The 20,642-nt window shown below is 47.6% G+C and overlaps 1 protein-coding gene across 3 annotated transcripts in view; it reads left to right on the forward strand.

Annotated features, from left to right (window-relative positions):
* The window catches only part of ADCY9 (adenylate cyclase 9), a 103,140-nt gene that overhangs the window by 56,042 nt on the left and 26,456 nt on the right, over positions 1-20,642 (forward strand). For all 3 annotated transcript variants that reach the window (XM_081554913.1, XM_081554915.1, XM_081554914.1), the window contains 3 exons: positions 9,583-9,773; positions 19,341-19,445; positions 20,020-20,237. In XM_081554913.1, the coding sequence (XP_081411039.1) occupies positions 9,583-9,773; positions 19,341-19,445; positions 20,020-20,237 (514 nt within the window). The remainder of the gene's footprint in view (positions 1-9,582; positions 9,774-19,340; positions 19,446-20,019; positions 20,238-20,642) is intronic.

The raw sequence follows: 20,642 nt of genomic DNA on the forward strand, positions 1-20,642 counted from the left end.
TATTATCTCATCAACCCTCTGAAAGCCTCTTCAGTTTTCTGGAACCTTCTCCTCCTGTTCCTCCCAGCCCAGCTGTGCGTGGCTGAAGAGTGGAAGGCACGTGACCTAACTCTAGAGCAGCCCCAAGGGGTCTCTTAACCAGGGAAACAGAGTTGTCGCCTCAGCCTCCTTAACTCACAGTCTGAGGAGTTCCTCTCATTTCTCTAGTTTGTTTTTTTCTATTTCAGTACGGTTTTGTGGTGCCTGGCCTGCCATCTTAGCTGAGTTGGATTTCTTTGACCTTTTGGGGGCAACTTTTCTTCCATCGTTGAGCTCCTCTTCTGATTTTTTTTTCTTTTAACTAGTTCCATTTCTCTTCACAAGTTCCGTTTCTTTCTTAAATGTATATTTATGACACATCCTTTGAATCAGTGGCATTTTTGCATTCAGCATGTCTTTATTGATATATCATATTTCTCTCATTTTTAAGAGAGCACAGGCTTTATCATTGGTGTTAATTAATGTAATACTTGGAGGTTTTCTTTATTGACTAATGATGTATTTATCCAGTGGGACATTTTATAGTGTTGAAAATAAATGAATGTGAATCACATGTTTCAGTATTGATGACTCTCAAACATATTGCTACACCAAATAAAGCAACTTTTAGAAGAATACTTATAAAATAATATTTAGGTGAAGGCAAAAAAAATATATTAATGCTGAGTATTGTTAGCATTACATACGTACTTAGTGAAAACCTGAAGAAACACTTGGGGAGGAGCCCCTGACCCTGGCGTTCAGGATGGTTCTGTGCTCTGTGGGGGTGGGGGCGAGGAATCGGGTGGGGAAGGCCTGCAGGTGACCTGGATGGTGCAGGTGACCCTGTGCTCCTTGGACTGGAGGGACTCCAAGTCTCCAGCCTACTTTTCCTTACATATTTCTATGTCTAAGAAATTTTGTCATAAATTCGAAACCTCATGCTTATTTAAAACAGGCGGGAACACAGAGGAATAGGAACACAAGAGCTCCCAGGAGGGAAACTGGAGTAAGTAAATAAGAAAATAAGTAAGTAAATAAGAAAAAATCTAATATGGAGAGTGTTTTCCATAGTTCTATTGCCCTGTGAATATTTTGGTACAATTCTGTGGGTTTTTCTTTCCTTAAATTTTTTCAGCTTTATTGAGGTATAATTGACAAATAAAACTGTAAGATATGTGAAGTATAAGTTGTAATTTGATATATGAATATGTTGTGAAAGGATTCCCCCATCTAGTTAATTAGCACGTTTATCATCTCATGTATTTATCTTTTGTGTTTGTGTGTGAGAGAACATTTAAGTTCTAGTCACTTAATAGATTTCAGTTATATAATATGGTATTCTCAACTGTTGTCACCACAGTTTACATTAGCTCCTCAAACTGTATTTCTGTGTTTTTAAGATAGTGGTTTAGCTGTTAGTCGTGTTCGACTCTTTGTGTGTGACCCCACAGACTATAGCCCACCAGGCTCTCGGTTCATGGGATTTCCCAGGTGGGAAACTGGAGTGGGTTGCCATTTTCTTCTCTGGAGGATCTTCCCAACCCAGGGATTGAACCCATGTCTCCTGCATTGGCAGGTGGATTCCTTACCACTGCACCACCCAGAAAGCCCATTTTTTGGTGTTGTTGGGAATAACACATTTTTCTTTCCTGTGACGCCAGCTGCTCTTCATGCCTCCTCTTGTCCATGCACTCAGCTGTGGGGTTTTGGGCCAGCACTTCTACTGTGTAGGGACCTGCTTGCTGGAGTGTCTGCCCCCACTTCCCAGGAAGTCTGAGCCCCTGGCTTTCTGCCTGGGTCTGCCTCTCCTTTAGTAAAGCCCCACTCTCCACCCTTAGACGAGGGGACTTGTCAAGGTTCATCCACCCTTCTTGGGCATGAGAGGCTGTTTCCTGCAGCTCCAGGCCACATTTTTATGTAAGTCGCATCTCTGCGTGTCCATGTGCCCCCTGCATTGTCCCTTGACCTCTTCTCACAGGTGGGCACTCACTACTCCCTGCCTTGGTTTCACTTTCAGTTTGCCTCTGGGAGTCTACATCATAGCTGTGGTTTTCTCGAGGCAGGAATTATAGTGGGAGGCTAGCATGGGAGAAGGGACCCCCGGCCAGTGACCCCCTACCCCATGGAGGGGTGCGCTCTCGACCTCTCTTCTGTTGCCTGGCAACACTTTTCAGGTTATCAAGGACAGACCACACAAACACAGCTGAGAAAGATCTGAAAAAGAAAGACCACCTCTAGTGCTGAAGTGAAATTAGAGAAGCCGGAGATGTCCAAGACGATATTGCTTCCTGATCAGGAAGTAGAGATTGGGGTTTCCCAGTTCTGGGCTTGCGCAAGTCTGCCTCTGGCAAGAAAATGCCATCTGGGAAACCGTTTCTGGCGGCATTCCAGCTGGTATGCAAAACACTCATCGAAAGAGAGAAAACTTTGATGTGACCTGAAAACTGGTTGACTTGGAAAGTGAGGACACACGCAGCAGGCGTGTGACTGTGCTGGAAGTGTGATCTGGGAGCCTGCCAGAGCCTGCATAAACATTCCCACGAAGGAACAGGTGGTGACGGCCCCGCGCCATCACTCCTAGGAAAGGCTAGTCAGGAGTGGGAAGAACTGTGGGGTTTGGTTTTTGCATAAGATGAAGTCTCCAGGTGAGTCAGCGTGAAGCTGTCAGCGTTGCCTTCCGTCCCAGCTGTAGATACTCCTGGGAAGTGTCTCCGTAGTGGCTCCCCTGCCTCTGCAGATGAAGGTCCTGGTGGGTGAGAGGGGAGCGGCAGTGCTGGGGGGCTGGCAGAGCCCCACCATCTGCCATGGCGTGGCGAGGCTGCGGCCCCGCTGCTCAGGCAGGCTTGTTGTGCAGAGTGGTGAGCTCTTGTTGTCTGGGGGGCGTTGGCGTCAGTGATCTAGGAAGACAACCTGGGTGTCAGCCCAGCTCTTCTGGACTGGCCTGTAGCAATGAGTGTTGCAAATTTGCTGATTCTTGGAGATATCTCGTGAAGGTCAAACTTCTGTTGTGTTTTGTTTAATCTCTCCCAGACTTCTGAACTCTTGCCATGTTGAATTTTTAGTTCTTCAAGGCTGTTTAGCCTTATTTCTTATTTATATGTTTTTCCATCCTAGCTCTACTGTGTTATCTACTTCCAAGCCTTTCTTTGTAATATTTTTGTTTCACCTGCTACTGCCCACTCCTTTACCTTGAATTACCAAGGACAGTGTATTTCTTACTGGCTTTTTTTTTTTTTTTTCATTTCTCCTCCAAATCTCAGGACTGTTGCATCTTGATGTTCATGTAGTTTTTGTTGTTTAAAAAAAAAGCAGCCTTACTGAGGTATAATTAACATACTGTACAGTTCACACTTCCAAAGTATACAGGTCAGTGGTGTTTAGAGTATTCTTAGTTGTGCAACCGTCACCACCATCTAACTTTAGAATATTTTCATCCTTTCCCCCAAAGGGAACCCTGGCCCATTAACAGGCACTCCCCATCCCTCAACCCCGAGACCTCTGGTCACCACTAGGCTACTTTCTGTGGATTTCCGTGTTCCGGACACTTCACATCAGTGGAATTATGTCAGACATGGCCTTTTGTGTCTGGCTTTTTTCACTTAGTGTCCTATAGCTTTATTTCCATTTCAATATATTCCCCTTTTGGGGTTTTATTTTTCAATTATTTAGCTGCCACTTATTCCCAGATCTTAAATTAAATCTCCTATTTATCTATTTTCTAGAACCTATCTTCCATTGTCTGTGTCCTGTGTGCAAATCTGCAACTCTTAAAATTAATTTTTAAACTATTAGTTTAACTACTAAGTTAAAATCTTAAAATTAGCTAGTATTTCTCAGGTCTCTAGGGGGAAGAGTACAGTCTGTGTCTCCTGTAACTGCCACAGACGTGACCTGACATGCTCACCTATGTCTGATGGCCACTCAGGGTCACTGTTAGGTGAATAACAGTTCATTAGTAGTCAGTTCCAGAGAAGGCACTGGCATCCCACTCCAGTACTCTTGCCTGGCAAATCCCATGGATGGAGGAGCCTGGTAGGCTGCAGTCCTTGAGATCGCTAAGAGTCGGACATGACTGAGCGACTTCACTTTCACTTTTCCCTTTCATGCACTGGAGAAGGAAATGGCAGCCCACTCCAGTATTCTTGCCTGGAGAATTCCAGGGACGGTGGAGCCTGGTGGGCTGCTGTCTGTGGGGTCGCATAGAGTTGGACACGACTGAAGCGACTTAGCAGCAGCAGCAGCAGTAGTCAGTTCGTCTTAGTTCCTGACACCTTTCCTTCTAGCTGTCTTGTTTCGTAGTCTCTTCTGATTGTTAAATTCTGTCATATGTAGTATTCCAGAATAGTTATCATAGACCTTCACTTTCCTTTTGTTTTCTCAAACTCACTGTAAATATGCCTTTTGTCACTGGCGAACCTCCTGCCAGCACAGACTTGACTTCACATGATTCTCTCTTCCTGTCGGTGGTCACTGTCCTCACCCTCACCGCCAGCCTCCTGTCCTCCCATTTAACTCTTCGTGAGCATTACTGCATGCCCTTCCTCGGTCTACTCTGAGTTCCTCTTGAGTGCTCCTGGAGCTGCCCTGAGGAGAAGCACTGACTCCTTTAATCCTCACATCAGCCCTGTGAAGTGGGTCATCATTAGGTGACTTGTATTTCCATTTTAGGTCACAGTTTTCATCTGCACTGTTGCGAACACTGGAGCAGTCCTTTTTCTTATCCATTTCTTTCAACACTCAGCCCAGGTCCCTGCCCTCAGTAGGTTACTCAATAAATATTTTGTTTGCTGGGTAAGTGAATGTGAGAATGAGCCAATGAATGAAAGAGATGGTTAGTACCTGGCAGACTGTTTCCATAAACAGCCAAATGCTGTCTTTCAAAGAACTCATTTTGTAGCTTTTGAAGACGTGTGATATTAAACCCTAATTCGGGAGCTTCTTAGAGGTGGAGGGAGTGGGTCTTTGAAGGTGGTTACACTGGCCTCTCCCTGCACTGGTTTCCAACATTGAGCAGGGTAGCACTTCCTCTTGCCAAGTAAGAAAGTTCAGAAGACAGCTCACGGGAACGTGGTCACCAGGTGACTGCCTGGTCACTCACCTTTGGCCGTTACATGTACCCATTCCTGCAAAAAATGGAGGCTGGCACAGGGGACGCCAGCCGCAGGAGCAGGTGTGGGGCAAGCGTGTGCACATGTGTGTTCTTGTAAGAGTTTGTGGGTTGGGCTAAAGTGTAGTCAAGATCAAGCCATGTAGGCACAGTGCCCAGCACTTCACTTTTTAAGAAGAGGGTAAGTTTCACCCACAACCATTTGCTATCTTGAGAACTTATGATTTATTGTCAAGTGTTGCGACAATCAGGATGAATCCCCTCCTTGCAATTAATTAATTGTTTCTTGTAGGAGTAGAGAGGGCTTAGGCCCATCCACAATGTTTTGATGTTAACAAGATGGAAAATACTTTTTTTTCCCCCACCAAAACTTTTGGCCTTCTTAAGCAGAAGCAATAGATAGTTATGAAATATCTATAATTTTGTAGGCCCTGGTTATTTGGTAGATTAAGGTTGAACACTTTTAGTCTTTATTTTCTGTGTTGACTGACTGCATTTTAGTTTAAATAATCCTCGTGCTACTTGGTCAGCACAGACCTAGTTAGGAGGAAAAATTTTTACAAAGTGAAGTGAGTTTTTAGACTGTTTGGTTATGAATTAGCCCAAACCAATGGCCTCCCCTTACATTTATTGTTTTAAGCTCCCAGGCGTCTGCTGTGTCACGCCTCTTAACTCCCAAGGTCACTCCTCCAGGCATTCTTTCCTTCCTGATTAGTCTCCTCTTTTCTTTCGGGTTGACACTCATGTCCTTGGTTCTTGGGTTGGGATATCCCCTCCAGAGCAAAAGTCCTGCAGAAAAAGACCGAAATAAAGAGGCCAGAATCGTCTTTCTTTTCCAAAATGAACGTTGGCACGCACTCAAATTACACTCAGCTCACGAAAACTAGACATGAGTTGTGTGCAAGGCTTAGGTTTTCTCCTCAAAGAATTGATGCTATAGTTAAGATTGTTGACCACGTCAGCCTCTTGAGCACATGCAGCCACAGATGACAGTTCTGCCCGTCGGAAGCTCCGGGTACCTTCTCTAGTTGCTATGAAATTAAGCCAATGGAAGGCATCCACGCTGGTGAGGTTCAAAGTCAATTACCAGGAAAGAATATAAGAAATCTTATTAATTGTTCTCCTGTTTACACTGTACGTAAGAAAATAAATAATTCAGCTGCCTTATTTTGACCTTCCACTCAAAGAGAGCCGTCCTAACGAACTTGGACCCCTGGTTCTCTCTGTGTGGTTACTCATTAAATCCTTATGTCTTATGACCTCTCCTGACTGAAGACTTTAAAGGGGCTGCAGCCCAGTCACCTGGACCAAGTACCTTCCCTGGGATAGTTCACATCCGGCCTGGCTGTATCACACTTGCCACTCCGATTTCAGCAGAAGGTTTCACTTTAAACTTTTCATATTGAAGCATAAATTGAAAGTTGCTTAATTTGGTCACTGATTTGGTCACACATCCATGTGTCTGTCCTTTGGAATACTAGGGCTGCTGTGTTACTAATACAGGTTGGTCACTAGGGGCTCCCCAGAGGAAAATTCAAGTTAGGAGAAAATTTGGAGCAGTTATTGATTTAACAGTCCTCCAAATGCTTTTGTACACAGAAGGAGCGTAAAAAAAGACTCCCAGCGATAAGCAGGCCAAACACACTGGTTGATAATAGTAGCTAATGTTACTGACTTTTTGCCGTGTGCCAGGCACTGCTGTGAAGGCCGCACGTGTGCTAATCATTTAATCCTTGAGTCAGCCCTGTGGGGTGAGTCCTGTTCTCAGCGGGACGCAGAGCCATGAAGTGTCTCACCCAGTCACATGTGTCAGAGGGACGGAGCCTGAACCCCTGGGCTCCCCCGCCCTCGGAAGCCACGTGCCCTCACCCATCACACCTGCCTGCCGTGAAGCCTTGCCTGCTGCCCCACACTCTGGGGAGCAGATTTCTGCCCCCGCAGTTGTCTCCCACCTGCCTTGTCCCCTGACTCCCTCCGCACCCACTTGTGGCCAGGGCTCCCCGGATTTTCCTCAGTCTCCTGCCTGCTTCTTCCACCTTCTCCCCATTGCCCCAGTGTGAAGATTCCTGGAGTTGTCCTGCCCAGCACAGAGCATGGACTCCAGCTCCTCTGTGACCACCCCTCTCCCCCACACGTCCTCTGTTCCAGCCACGTGACACTCACCTCCATCCCCGCCTCTGCCCGCCAAACACTCCCTTTCTGGAGGCCACTTCCCCAGTTTTTCTGCCGACATCCATGGCCTGACCATGGCTGCCCCAGCCCAGTCCTGGTCCTAGTGGCTCTCACGGGGCTGGCCTTTCTTTATCGTGTCTTCTTCAGCATGGAGGAGACGTCACCCAGGAGGCCTCCCTGAACCACTGAGTCTTCTCAAGGTCCCCCTGCAGGAGCCGCCCTGTATGGGGAGGGCCATGGCCGCTGTGTTCACACTTGCCCCCCCAGCATGATCACAGTGCATCATAAACAGAGGCTCCTGATACACGTTTGCTACCGAGTGGCAGCTCGGTAGCCACAATTCAGAGCGAGAACAGCAACAAGCCTCAGGGGTGTCCCCCGCAAGGCAGGCGTCAGAGCTCGTGCTGTGTAGCTGGTGCTGTGCCCTGCATCCCTGGGCAGAGGTATTCTAGTTAACGTCCCTCTCTAGTTTATGCACAGTCAGTCAGGACTGTGACTAATCCTATACATATTTGGGCTGTATATTTTTGGGGGAAAAAATACATGGAAGTTCAGGACCTCAGGTTAAGAGTGAGCATTTAACACTCTCCTTGGAGTCAGTCAGTATCTAAAATTATTTATCTCAGTCTTTGGATTCCAACCTCTGAGTTGGCTGCACTCCTGGGTGTCTTTAGGAGTCCTCAGTGTCTTTAACAGATTCTCAGAAGAGTTGACTTAGAAACATACATGAGAAAAAAAAGTACACCATACAGTATTTTACAATGAGGGAGGGAGAGAAAGAAAGATGAAGTGGCGAGATGGTTTAACTATAAAATGATTAAGGATTATTGAGGAAGTAGTCCCAGGGTCATTTGATTAATTTTAGAGTATTTATTAAATATAAATTGATTGAGAGAAACTATGGATTCAGAAGTGTAGACACTGGCCACCTCTTGATTGAGTGTCTCCATGATGGCTTTTCTTTACCGCCTTCTGCTGCAGCTTAAACTCTTTAAGATGGGAACCCTGCTTTGTTCTGATTTTATTCTCTGTGTACAGCATACACCAGGCCTAAAATAAATATTTATTGAATAAATCACATTGTCACCCCCTTTCATAAATTCACAGTCTGGGTCAAATTCCAGTAAGGACTAACAATGGATTTCTTTCAGTCAGGCTTGCTTCTTTTTCAGAAAGCCCTTGGGTTCCATCTGGAAAAGCTGTTCCTTGTTACCTTCCCAGCAGATAGTCCTGCACACCCAGGGCAGGGCCCACCACCTGTCACAGCAGCTTCCCGTGGGAGTGTATACTGCTACCACAGCCTTTAGTGGGCATTGTAAAGTTGTAGGCTAAGTATCCACTTAACCAGCTTTTTTCATTTGTTTTAAATGGGGATTTGGTAAGAGAATAAAATTCACATAGATGGCAGCTTGACATAGGCTGATGTTCCTGCCATGAATGTCTGGATCCCATAGAAACTTGCTGCTGCTGCTGCTGCTACTGCTGCTGCTGCTGCTGCTAAGTCGCGTCAGTCGTGTCCGACTCTGTGCGACCCCATAGACGGCAGCCCACCAGGCTCCCCCGTTCCTGGGATTCTCCAGGCAAGAGTACTGGAGTGGGTTGCCATTTCCTTCTCCAGGGCATGAAAGTGAAAAGTGAAAGTGGAGTCGCTCAGTCGAGTCCGACTCAGTGACCCCATGGACTGCAGCCAGCCAGGCTCCTCCGTCCATGGGATTTTCCAGGCAAGAGTACTGGAGTGGGGTGCCATTGCCTTCTCCGATAGAAACTTGATGAATGTGAATTGAGGGAGGGCTGAGTTCCCCGATGGCGCACATCCTGGTCTCCCTCTTCATGGTGGTTGGCAGTCCTTGACGTAGGTAACGCGGTCTGTAATGACCCTCACATCTAGAGTGGCCAATACGAAGAGCAACAATACAGATAGAAACAAACCCCAGAATTGTAGAGGGTCCACCATCAGTGGGCTCCGCCGTTGGCAGAAAGAGGCCACAAGACCCTTCCAAGGAGGGACTTTTAACCCCCATTTCAGCCCCAGAATGTGACACGAGCTGCCACCACTCAGAGGAAACACAGCTGGAAGACACGGTGTGTCCTGCAGGCGGGTGTTCTCTGTGAAGCTGTGTGTCTCTGGGAAGCTCACGGGTGCAGTAGTAAAAATATGACCTTTTCTCATTTTCACTTTACTCTCAACTTTCCAGGAGAGTGTCCCGCATAGAGAGCAAGACGGAGCTGCGTCTCGACCACGGCTGGTGTCCACCTGTGCTGACTGTAATTTTTATCCATAGGTTTGAAGACATACCTGATAGCGGGTCAGAGAGCGAAGGAGCCTCACTGCAGCTGTTCAGAGGCCTTACTTTCTGGCTTTGAGGTCCTTGACGGCTCGCGGGTGTCCTCAGGCCCTAGGGGACAGGGGACAGCGTCGCCAGGGAGTGTCAGTGACTTGGCGCAGACTGTCAAAACCTTTGATAACCTTAAGGTTAGTTTTTTTTTTTTTTCCTACTTCTAAAACATGATATTAATTCTGCAGTAGAACATGTGAAATAATAAGCAGCCTTTAGGTCTGTGGCAGAGACTTGGAATGCCCTTTCATTTTTTTTTTTTTTAACATTTAAAAATTTAGTATAAGGTTAGCAACATATTGCATTTTTAGTATCTTTGCTTTTATGATATTTTATGCACCACCATTTTCTTTTTACACGTAGACTTGCTTCTAACTTGAGTTACTATTTTCTTTCTCTATGAACTACGATGTCTTGGGGGGATTTCTGAAAGCTCACGAAACGTGATGATAGTCAAGGTGATTCTCCCAGCATCTTGCTTTGAGGCCTAGTTCGTGTCTTATTTCAGAGACCACTTTCTTAAGTACTCATATGTCTCCTGAAATCCAGTGTTTTATAACTATTTTAAGTTTTGTTGGTGTGGGTAAAGCCCATGCTGTATAGCTCACTAGAAGAGTGCAGGCTCACCAAGAACATTCTAATAGTTCATCAGTGGGACAGAGATCGCCTGGTGGCTGCATGGCTGCACCCATTCCTGTCCTAACAAACCACCAAGGAATTAACACAATGGACTGTGAGCCTGCGAAATCACTGTAATATGTGAGTCGTTCCTCGGTTGATGTAGTTCCCCCACTGCAGTGGTACCTTTTGTTTATTTTTACAGTTTACATATTTACTGTTTCTTTCTTTTTTTTAAAGAGACAGTTAAAACCTTTTCACTTCACTGTTTTGTGCCCTCAAATAACACTGTGGCATGTGGTCAGGACGATGCCTGCCGGTGTGGCTGTGACCCAGCGTGTTCCCGCGTGTCCTCACCCATTAACACAGGTGAAAGCTAGCGGTCTTGGTGTATCCTGGTGTGGCACTTGGCTGCAGTCTCCAGCTTATTTCACTGTGTTGGACTCCGTGGTGCCTCTCCTCCAGATACCGTGTGTGGTTCCCATGTTCAGGTTTGTGGACCACACACGCATCATTTTCATCGTGTGCTTTGTTTACTCGGTGCAGGGTTTCTCAGTCTCGACACCACTGGTGTCAGCTTCAGCCTCGACTCCTTTGACACTCTGGATGGAGAACTCTTTGTGACAGGGGTGTCCTGTGTACTGTGTGATGCTAAGCAGCCTCCCTGGCCTCCCCCTACTGGATGCCAGGAGCACCCCCTCCTCCCAGGGGGACAGCCCCAGTCTCTAGGCCTAGCCCCATGTTCCCTAGCAGGAGGGGAAAGGTACAGTCACACCTGCTGAGGATAGGCTGTTAGCCCCCCTCCTCCCCCACGCTCTCTGACAGGTGTGTCACAGTGGGTGTGGCAGAGGTTTCTTCAATGCCTGCACACTTTGGAGCCAGCTCCTTTGCCTGGACTGCTGTCTCATAGGAGTCAGAGAGAGGAGCTCCCTTCGTACCCCACCCCGCAGCTCAGACCCCAAGCACAGGCCAGGCTGGGAAGAGCAGGGAGTGAAAAAAAACGTGGCTTCCAAGTGCGGCCTTCTTACCGGAGGAGAAACTGTTTCCTCAGGCTTCCAACTGGGCTGCAGTCAAGTAGAGAAACAGAGCTCAAGCCAGAAGTAAACGCTTCATTGCATTTGTGTGCCAGTTAAGATGATGTGCGCGTGTGTGATGTGAGGGCGGGGCCCTCATGGACCTCACCGCGCTACATGCCTGCGGCGTTAGCAACAGCAGTTCTGCACTCAGTTGCCTTAGGAAGGTGCTCTGTCCTCCCGACATTCTTATTCTAGTTATGAATCTACTTACATACTTACATATTTTGGGTCTGGTTGGGCAAAAGCAATTTAGCATACTCTATTGCCATGTGTAAGTTTCCCAGATAATCTTGTGATCCCTGAAGGACCTCTGTGCCCCTTTCCGGAGGGCATGATGAGAGCATACGAAGTATCCTCTCAGATTAGTTTTGGGAGTGTAACAGGACATCCCCATCCTGAGACAAGGACACCCTGAAGGTAGCGTTCCTAGACTCACGGAGTGGAAGGAGCAGGAGGAGACAGGAGGCCTGGTCTCCACGCCAGGATTTGCCACTCACAGTCCCTCCTCACAATCCTGCTCTGCACCCTGGTTCCTGGGCGTCGGTTGGGCCAGGGCATGCGACTGAGAGTCATACTCTCCGGGGACCTGAGTGAGTCGCTGTGAACTGTCATCCTAGACTTGAAAGGCAGAAAACTGAGGTCTGCTGTAAAGAACATGTAGATTATCACCTGACAGGCAAGGCCTCCCCTCTGGTAGGAGTCTCTGAACGATGCAGAAGGGCACTAGCACTCACTGGGCCCCAGGTCCCTGGGAGGATCCCTTCTACGAGTGGGCGGGTGCCTCACATGGGCCCCTGGCCTGTCGCCTGTGTCATCTGCACTACCGTGAGCTTTTCTAATTTGCTGGATCATCATTCTTTCCCAGGGTCTGCAGACTCTCTCTGTCAACAGTCTTCTTTCCCTTGGTTGCTGCTGCCACCCTGGCCATCGAGAGTTGGCTCCTGTGGGCATTTCTATCTCCCTATATCCCTCTGACCCCTGCCCAGCTGAAGGAGCCTGTCATAGAGAGGGTTTCTCCAAGTAGGTTCCCTTGAGCAGTAGTTTCTCAGGGTGGCATATGTGTCAAGTACGGAAAAAGTGTTCTGCGGTCAAGTCAGTGTGGGTTAAGTGACACTGAAAGTGTCTCTTTGCTCTAGGCCTTCTCAGAGCTTTAGCACGGTAACATGCATGGGTAGGTCTCCAGAGAGCGAAGTGGTGTGCAGAGTTCTCTGACTTCTTCAGCGCAGATTTCTTCTTTCAAGCTGCACCTTCTGGGGGCACGCTTGTCTTGTGGAAGGAGTCCTATAACCAAGCCCAAAGACTCCTCTGTCTGCAGCAGTCAGGGCTTATCTGCAGGTGCCAAGCAATACGGCAGGAGACGAGCCTCAGACCCACTCCCGCTTGGTCTTTGAGTTAAAGAGGGAAGACTAGTGAAGCTGGAGTTAGTCATCGTGCTGTGGCATTTCTTAATTGTGGTTTCAGGAGTCAGGATGGCTCTGGTTCATGATTCTCTGGCCTGGGGTCCCTGGTGGCCCATGGCTGGGGGTCTGTGGCTCATCTTGCCCTGGAAAAAGCGACCTGACAGTGACGCCGACAGCAGCAATTTAACACGCTAATGATACTGTCAGCAACACCTTAGTCTCCTGATGCTGGCTGAGGCGTGTTCAGTTAGCCCAGCATTGAGGTCAGAGGGCACAGGAAAGGGAGTAAGGTTGGATAGAGAGATTGATCATAAACTCAGCAGGGGAACTCGGTGTTAGAGTGACTCAGCTGCAGTTTCAAGAAAGAACCAAGGACTTAGAGGAAAGGGGTTCCATAAACTCTCGGGGAGTAAATCCACATGTCTGGTCCTGTCACGCCTCTCACCTGTGATGCGCTTGCTTCCTTGTCCCCACAGACTCCCCTCTTCCTGTTGCCCTGCAGCCCCGTTAGTTTCCTGTGATTCATCTAGCTAGTAAAGCCACCTCCCTGTCTCTGAAGTCTAACTCAGTTAGTCTGTACTGCTTGGTTATAACACACGCAACCTGAAATATGTGCTTTCATTTCTTATGCACCTTCCTGTGAGCTCCTTGCATGTAGGGCCCGTGTGTTATATAACTTCAGTTTCTCCTGAGTGCCTAGCACGGTGCCTGGCATGACATAGATAAGTACAGCTTCCTTTTGGCTTTTTTAACTTTTTAATGACACACAGAGACCTGTAACTCTGCAGAGTTAGACTGAGGGCTGCACTGGAAGCCTGGGCAGAACTGAACAGAGACAAGGTGAATGCCTGCAAAGCTCTTATTTTCTGCTCCTGTCACTCATACCCCATGTGTCTGTAAGTTATCACCCAGTTCACAGCTGGAGAATTTCCACCTGATATTTCATAAAATAGTCTGAGTACGGTGATGACCTGCTAAGAAACAATAGTGGTGTCAGAGGTCAAGGGCTTCGGCCCTGAGGTTTTAGGTCAGAGGGAACCCTTCACACCCAGGCCTTGGCTTCTTGCGTGACTGGCTGTGAGCGATGCTGCTCAGGAAGGTCCTGGCATCCCATATTGTGGGGAAGGGGGTCCCCTAGAGCACTGGCACTCACCCACTGAGCCCCATGAGCTGTAAGAGCATCTTATGTTGCCTCTGAAAGGCCTCTCTGGGAGGCATCTGCTTGGCTGGTCTTTGTGCATTTGCCTTAATCCCTTATTCAGAAGCCAGGGCGTGTGTTCACAGGGCCTTTCTCTCTATTTGCAGTTGGTAATGAGGCTAGTGGTGTGGATTTGCCCATGTAGGGATGATTCAGAGAGGACCTGTTCCAGCTCATAAGGGTTATATTGTACTTATATGGCTCTCGTGGTAAAGAATCTGTCTGCCTATGCAGGAGAGGCAAGAGATGTGGGTTCGATCCCTGGGTCAGGAAGATCCCCTGGAGGAGAGCATGGCAACCCACTCGAGTATTCTTGCCTGGAGAATCCCACAGACAGAGGAGCCTGGCGGGCTGGAGTCCATAGGGTTGCACAGTCAGACACGACTGATGCACGCACACATCTGGGGCCCCCTGCTGTTTCAGTTGACGTGGCTTTTTAAATGACTAAGAAAATGATCACCTCTTTTATCTCCTTGTTATTTATATGTGAAATCATTATGAATAGGCTCAATCCAGTTTGAGGAAGTAAGGGTCTTTTATTTCATTGTATCAATAGATGGAAAAAGTCATAGACTTTTCTGTTTCTCTGTCTGTGTGTGTAGTTTGTGCATGAGTGCTCAGTCATGTCTGACTCTTCGAAACCCCATGGGCTATAGCCCACCAGGCTCCTCATAAATCCCATACACATATGGGATTTTCCAGGCGAGAATACTGGAGTGGGTGCCATTTCCTCCTCCAGCGGATCTTCCTGACCCAGGGATCGAACCCACATCAGTTTAGACATTAAGTATTTATTGTAAATAGTTGTCTGAGTTAATTGGTGTTGATGATTGCACAATTCTGTGACTATACTAAAGACTATTGAATTATATACTTTAGATGGTGAGTTGGGTAGATACAATGTGAATTGTACCTCCATGAAGCTGCTGTACAAATAAGTAAATAGTAATCTGAATGCTGGCTCTGAAATGTAGATGCAAAGTAAGTTTTTTTTTTTTTTTAAGGACTTTTCAAGTTGCGTCTATAGTTTTAGTCATGTGCATGTTTCCTTCAATTAGGAGGAAGCACATCACATATAAATTGATAGCTCCTCCTTGTAGAAGAACTCCAGCTAATAGATTATAAAAAGAACGAGAGAAAGAAAACCAGCTTTAGAGCATCACAGTAATAATTGCTTCAGGCAAGATCCATTGGTGAGTTCTAACAGAAGTGGATGAAAGTTTAAGGACAAACAGGACATTTGCATAGCCTGCAAGCCTCTCCCCTCAGGTAGTTATTCATTTTAAAGGGAAGTATATTAAGGGAGTTCCCTGATGACCTAGTGGTTATGGCTCTGCACTTTCACTGCCTTGGCCCAGGTTCAGTCCCTGGTCAGGGAACTGAGATGGCCCAAGCTGTGCAGCTCAGCCAATAAATGAACAAATAAAGGGAAGAAGAGTCACTTGGCAGTAGAAAACCTAGCAGAGCCCACCTGGTTAGCATCACAATGAATAAAACCAACTGTGTTGTGTACCCCCACCACCGCATGTTATGTGCAGAGAAGAGTGCATCCCCTCTGTGGGATTCTTCCCCCAAACCCCAAACCTCCATAAACTTCTGAGAAAACATAAGATAAATCCAAGTTCAAGGGCCAGGACTCATCAAAGCATCCCAGACTGGAGGAGACTAAATGTGCATGGGATCCTGTAACAGGAAAAGAACATCTGAATGGAAACTGCATCAGGGACTTCCCTGGTGGCCCAGTGGTTAAGACTCCCAGAGATTAGGACTCCACGGCTGGGGCCACAGGTTCGATCCCTGGTTGGGGAACAAAGATCCTACATGCCATGTGCCATGGCCAAAATAAATAAATAAATGAAGTAAAATATATGCAGTGAAAGCAAATCTGTTGCAAATAGTGGAATGAATCTTGACAAATCAGTATTTTTTTTTTTTAAGCTGCAGCGTGGTTAATAGTACGGTGCCAATGTTAAGCTCTTAGTTTTGATAACTGGACTACGGTTCATGTAAAATACTAACTTTAGGTGAAGCTGGGGTGGACGTATGGAACTCCCTGAATTGTCTTTCCCACTCTGTTTCAGTCTAAAATTGTTTCAAAGTAAAACATTAGGTATACACATGTAAAATATTATGTTTGTATTGTTTTGTTATAAATGCAGTTATTATTGTTATATACTACACTACATGTGAATTGAAATGGGAAGCTCATTTAATTGGCATCATCAGGTAGTAGAGTATTGCACATGTAGGGAATTTCCCCAAATACCAAATATTTTCTTACTTTGACTTTCTGATGGAACTGCATCACAGCACAATGACACTCTTCTTGCCTTATCAGCCTCGTTCATTAAACTCAGTGGTCATTTAGGGCTTAGAAACTGAGGTTTCCAGAGTTTTGCACTCCATGACTTGGAGGTTTTGCGCCTGGTTCTTACAGATGTGTGTTTCGTTTGTTTGTTACTTTGCCCCCAGTATTTGCAGGCTGTCTACTTGCTGTTCTTACCACTTCTGGATGCCTTTCATTTTCTGTAATAATTACTGCTTCTGTCGTCCTCTAATATTCGGCTTCTATTTTCTCTAGGATTTTGTTATCAGCAGTCATCCATTTGGGAGTGTGCATGCCTGTGCCGACCCTTCTAGCTTAGAGAGGGTGCCTGGCCCTCCTGTGGCAGGTTGCAGCCTGGGCAGCCTCTGCCCCACATGGCAGACAGCCCCTGTTCACCCAGAGATGTCACATGTGTGGTTGGGGTCTGCACCTGTGACTCTGGGCCAGTCCCTTCTCTCTGTGCCTCAGTGCCCTCAGGTGGGAAATGAGCCGATCACAGTGTTACCTAGGTGCTTGTGAGGACTCAGCACAGGCCCCTGTGGGTCATGCGTGCTCTTGCTACATGCGTGCTCCTGTCTGCCACATTCTACCTGAGTCTCGAGTTTAGGAGGCAAGGGACACTTCTCCTGGTCCTAGGAGGCTTGCTGAGACTGAGCAGGCAAAGCAGGACTTTCCTCATGTTTCCTCCTTGATTCTCAGAAGAGAGGGCTCCCTGTCCCCCTCCCCGCCGACAGCTGTTGGCTTAGAGCTGGTTTTATCTTGTGAAGAGAAGTAGCCTTGAAGAAAAAACTATCTTATAGCTCTGTGCCATACATTCTAAAGAGAATATAGGGTGTGTGTGTTGAAATGCCTTAAAAACAAATACAGAGGCACTCAGGTATGTTAGTGAAATAGTTACAACCTTCCCTCCAGAGCTCTCATCCCAGACAGGGGCAGGAGAGGGGTAATCTGGGAAGATGCAGAGCTTGCTCCTGGCCTGTCTCCAGGGGAGCTTGGGTTTCCTGGGCAACAGCCAGCACACTCCTCGGTGCGAACAGTCCCTTGTCCTGGGGACCTTAGCTGGTCTTGGTGAAGCTTCCCTTGGTGCCACTTAATGGAGCCAGGAGGTAGCTATAACTGCCTGGGTCACTTCAGGAGAATGAAGCAGAGGAGATCAAAGTGCTAGGATTATTCTTGGGTCCCCTTTGTGCTAGGAAAGGAGGCAGAGAGAGGCTGCTGCATGGTGGTCAGGGATCAGGAGCCCTGCAGTCTGACCCCCACTGTGGCCAGTCACTTCTGCCTCGCAGCAGCGACAGGAGGATTAACAGAGATCAGGCACACGAGACCACGGGTGTTGTATGGATAAGGACTTGACAGGGTGCATTGTCACGTCCTAGGCACTGAGGTGTCTCCATGTCATGGCAGCTACTGTCATCAGAACAGTGGCTTTGACCCACTGTGCCTGCAGAGAGGCTGCCCTGCATGTCAGCTGCTCAATTCAGGCATGCCCCCAGAGCCCCCAGCGAGGGCTTCTTGGGGTCAGAGATGCCGACAGCTGCTCAAGGGGAGAGACAGGCTTTTAATGATCTAGCAAACATTTCACAGGGGGTGTTTGTATGCTTGACAAAACCCAGTATGTAGGGTGTTTTAATCCAATTAAAACAAAGCTGGCAAATAGTTCAAGTTGCTGTGTGTCTAGGGGGCAGGGGATCAAACCCACCCACTCTTTCTTGGTGAGACCCTCATGAAGCACAAGGGGCTCCCCCCAGAGATCAAGGGAATGTCAAGATATGAGAACATCTCCATCGGGGCAGACATATTTCTCTAAGGTTTCTGTTTCATTTGTTTTAAACTCAGAATCAATACAGTTTCCCCCAGAAAAGAAAAGGGATTTGAACTCTGGTTTATGAGAAACGAAAGCCCTGCCCTTTCTATTTGGTTGGCCAAAAAGTTCATTTGGGTTTTTCTGCACGATGGTATGAAAATCTGAACAAACTTTTTGGCCAACACAATACTATCCCGGTCAGTACTTGTTTAAAAATTGAAGTATAGTTGCTGTACAATATGATATAAGTTGTGCATGCTAAGTCTCTTCAGTCATGTCCGACTCTGTGCGACCCTATGGACTGCAGCCTGTCAGTCTCCTCTGTCCATGGGATTCCTCAGGCAAGAATTACAGGTGTACAGTATAGCAGCTGACATTTTTTAAAGGTTATCTTCTCTTTGTAGTTATTGTAAACTACAGGCTATATTCCCTGTGTGGTATCAATACTATACCCGGCAGTGTTGGGTCTTTTCGAGGTCAGCTAATTTCTGCAAACATGTGAGAAGGGCTGGGTCTGTAAGCTCATCCCTCTGCTTTACGAGAACAGCCCACCTTCCCAGGGAGCTTGAGAATCTTCGCTTGGGGTTCAAGTGTGGGTTAGCGGCTAGTTTAACAAGAGCTTTATTGAGATATAATTGACATACAATACAATTCACCCTTGTAGAGCATCTAATTCAGTGGTTTTTAGTGTGTTTATAAAGTTGTACAGCCATCGCCATGGTCAATTTTAGAACATTTTCATTACCCTGAAAAGAAACCCCACACCCATTCAAGTCACTCTGCATCCCCTTATGCCTTTCGTTTTTGTGAACCAACAGTCTCTCTTCCATCTCCGTGGAGTCACCTTTTCCGGACATTTTAGACGGATGGAGTCCTACGATACGTGGCCTCTTGTGTCTGGCTTCTTTCACTGAGCGAGTTTTCAAGGTTCATGCATTTTGTCGTGTATATCAAGGCTCTATCCCTTTGGAGAGCTGAATAGTGTTTCGTTCCATGGACATCCCTCATTTCATTGATCCACTCACCTGCTGATGGACATTTGAGTTGTTTCTGCTGAAGAGCAGCAGCTGTTAGGGCACATGCACATACAGGCCTTTGTGTGGATGTGTTTCCATGTTCACATTGCCTGTTCCTTTGTAACTCGTCCTGAGACGTTCAGTAAACTTTCCATTGGGTGGCGCCCTTCCTGTGTGACAGATTGCGACAGCAGCGGACTCATCTGAGTTGCGTAGTGAGATTGTGTTGCCCGAGTGAGCTTCTACGCTCTGTGCTCTCCTTGTAGACCTGCCTGTCATGCGGAATCACGTTCACTCCCAAGTCAGAAGCTGGTGCAGAAGGTGGAGCGGTCCAGAACGGCTGTCAGGAGGAGACCAAGAACAGCGCCAAGGTACCGGCTCTCGGCCCTGGTCCCTGCTAGCGCCTCTCCCGGGGTGCCCACCAGAGGGGACGGCCCGTCGGGTCAGCTTCTCAGTTCCGAGGGTAACTCCTCCTGGGTGACATCGCTGCACATCTTCTAGTCCTCTGAGTTTTGGACAGACAGATAAAGAGCAGGATGGATGCTGACCTGGTGGGACTCCTTGACAGCAATGAGACCTGAGGGTGTGTGGCTGAGGGGAGTTTGGGAGGGTCTGTGGGCTGGCAGCTGGACTCAGCAGCTGGTGGAAGGTGGATGTTGAGGAGAAGAGGGGCATCCTCAGGGTGAGAGAAGAGAAACTCCAGAGCCTCGGTCTGCCCCCACTTCCTTACTGGCCCTCCCTGCAATACCACTGTCCTGGTTGCCCGGAGGAGCTGGGGGAGTGGAGAGAAGCAGACGGTTGCTCAGGTTAGAACAGAGACCTGGAGGTGCAGGTTGCAGCGTGTGGGGCACAGTCCAGGGGCCTCTGGTGTGGCTGCATCGGGGGGACGGCACTACTGTGGCCCACGTGCCAGCCTCTGCGTTTGCCCCGCTTGTCCTGATGCAGGCCTCCGGAGGACCCAGCTCCAAAACGCAAAATGGACTTCTGAGCCCTCCCCCGGAGGAGAAGCTCACCAACAGTCAGACCTCTCTGTGCGAGATCTTACAGGAGAAGGGCAGGTGGGCAGGCGTGAGCTTGGATCAGTCGGCTCTCCTTCCACTGAGGTTCAAGAATATCCGGGAGAAAACGGATGCCCACTTTGTTGATGTTATCAAGGAAGACAGGTAAGATGCAGCCAAGATTTGCAGGTAGAAGCACCGCCCCCCGCCCCCGTTCCCGCCGCTGCTTTTCTGAGTCCCCTCGCCCCCCGTGTGTTTGTCCTCCAGTGTCAGTGTGTCAATAATTTGAAACTAACAGTGAATAATACAGAGGATTCCCTTTATTCCCTTTATACCCAGTTTACCAATGTTTAACATTTTACTGTGCTTGTTGCATCCTCTTTTCTCTCCCTGTGAAAGTTATGTGTTGTTGTTTTTTTTTTCTAAACCATTTGCAATACGTTGGACACATTGTGCTCTCTACCCCTTAAAACTGTATTTCTTGAGAACGGGGTGTTCTCCTATATGATCATAGTTACCAAATTCAGAGAATCTGACACTGACTAGGTGTTTCCCCCAGGCTGCAGTTCC

The sequence above is a fragment of the Giraffa tippelskirchi genome, chromosome 13 (genome assembly GCF_054371585.1).
Source record: "Giraffa tippelskirchi isolate mGirTip1 chromosome 13, T2T-mGirTip1v1.2.pri, whole genome shotgun sequence".
Classification (NCBI taxonomy): domain Eukaryota; kingdom Metazoa; phylum Chordata; class Mammalia; order Artiodactyla; family Giraffidae; genus Giraffa; species Giraffa tippelskirchi.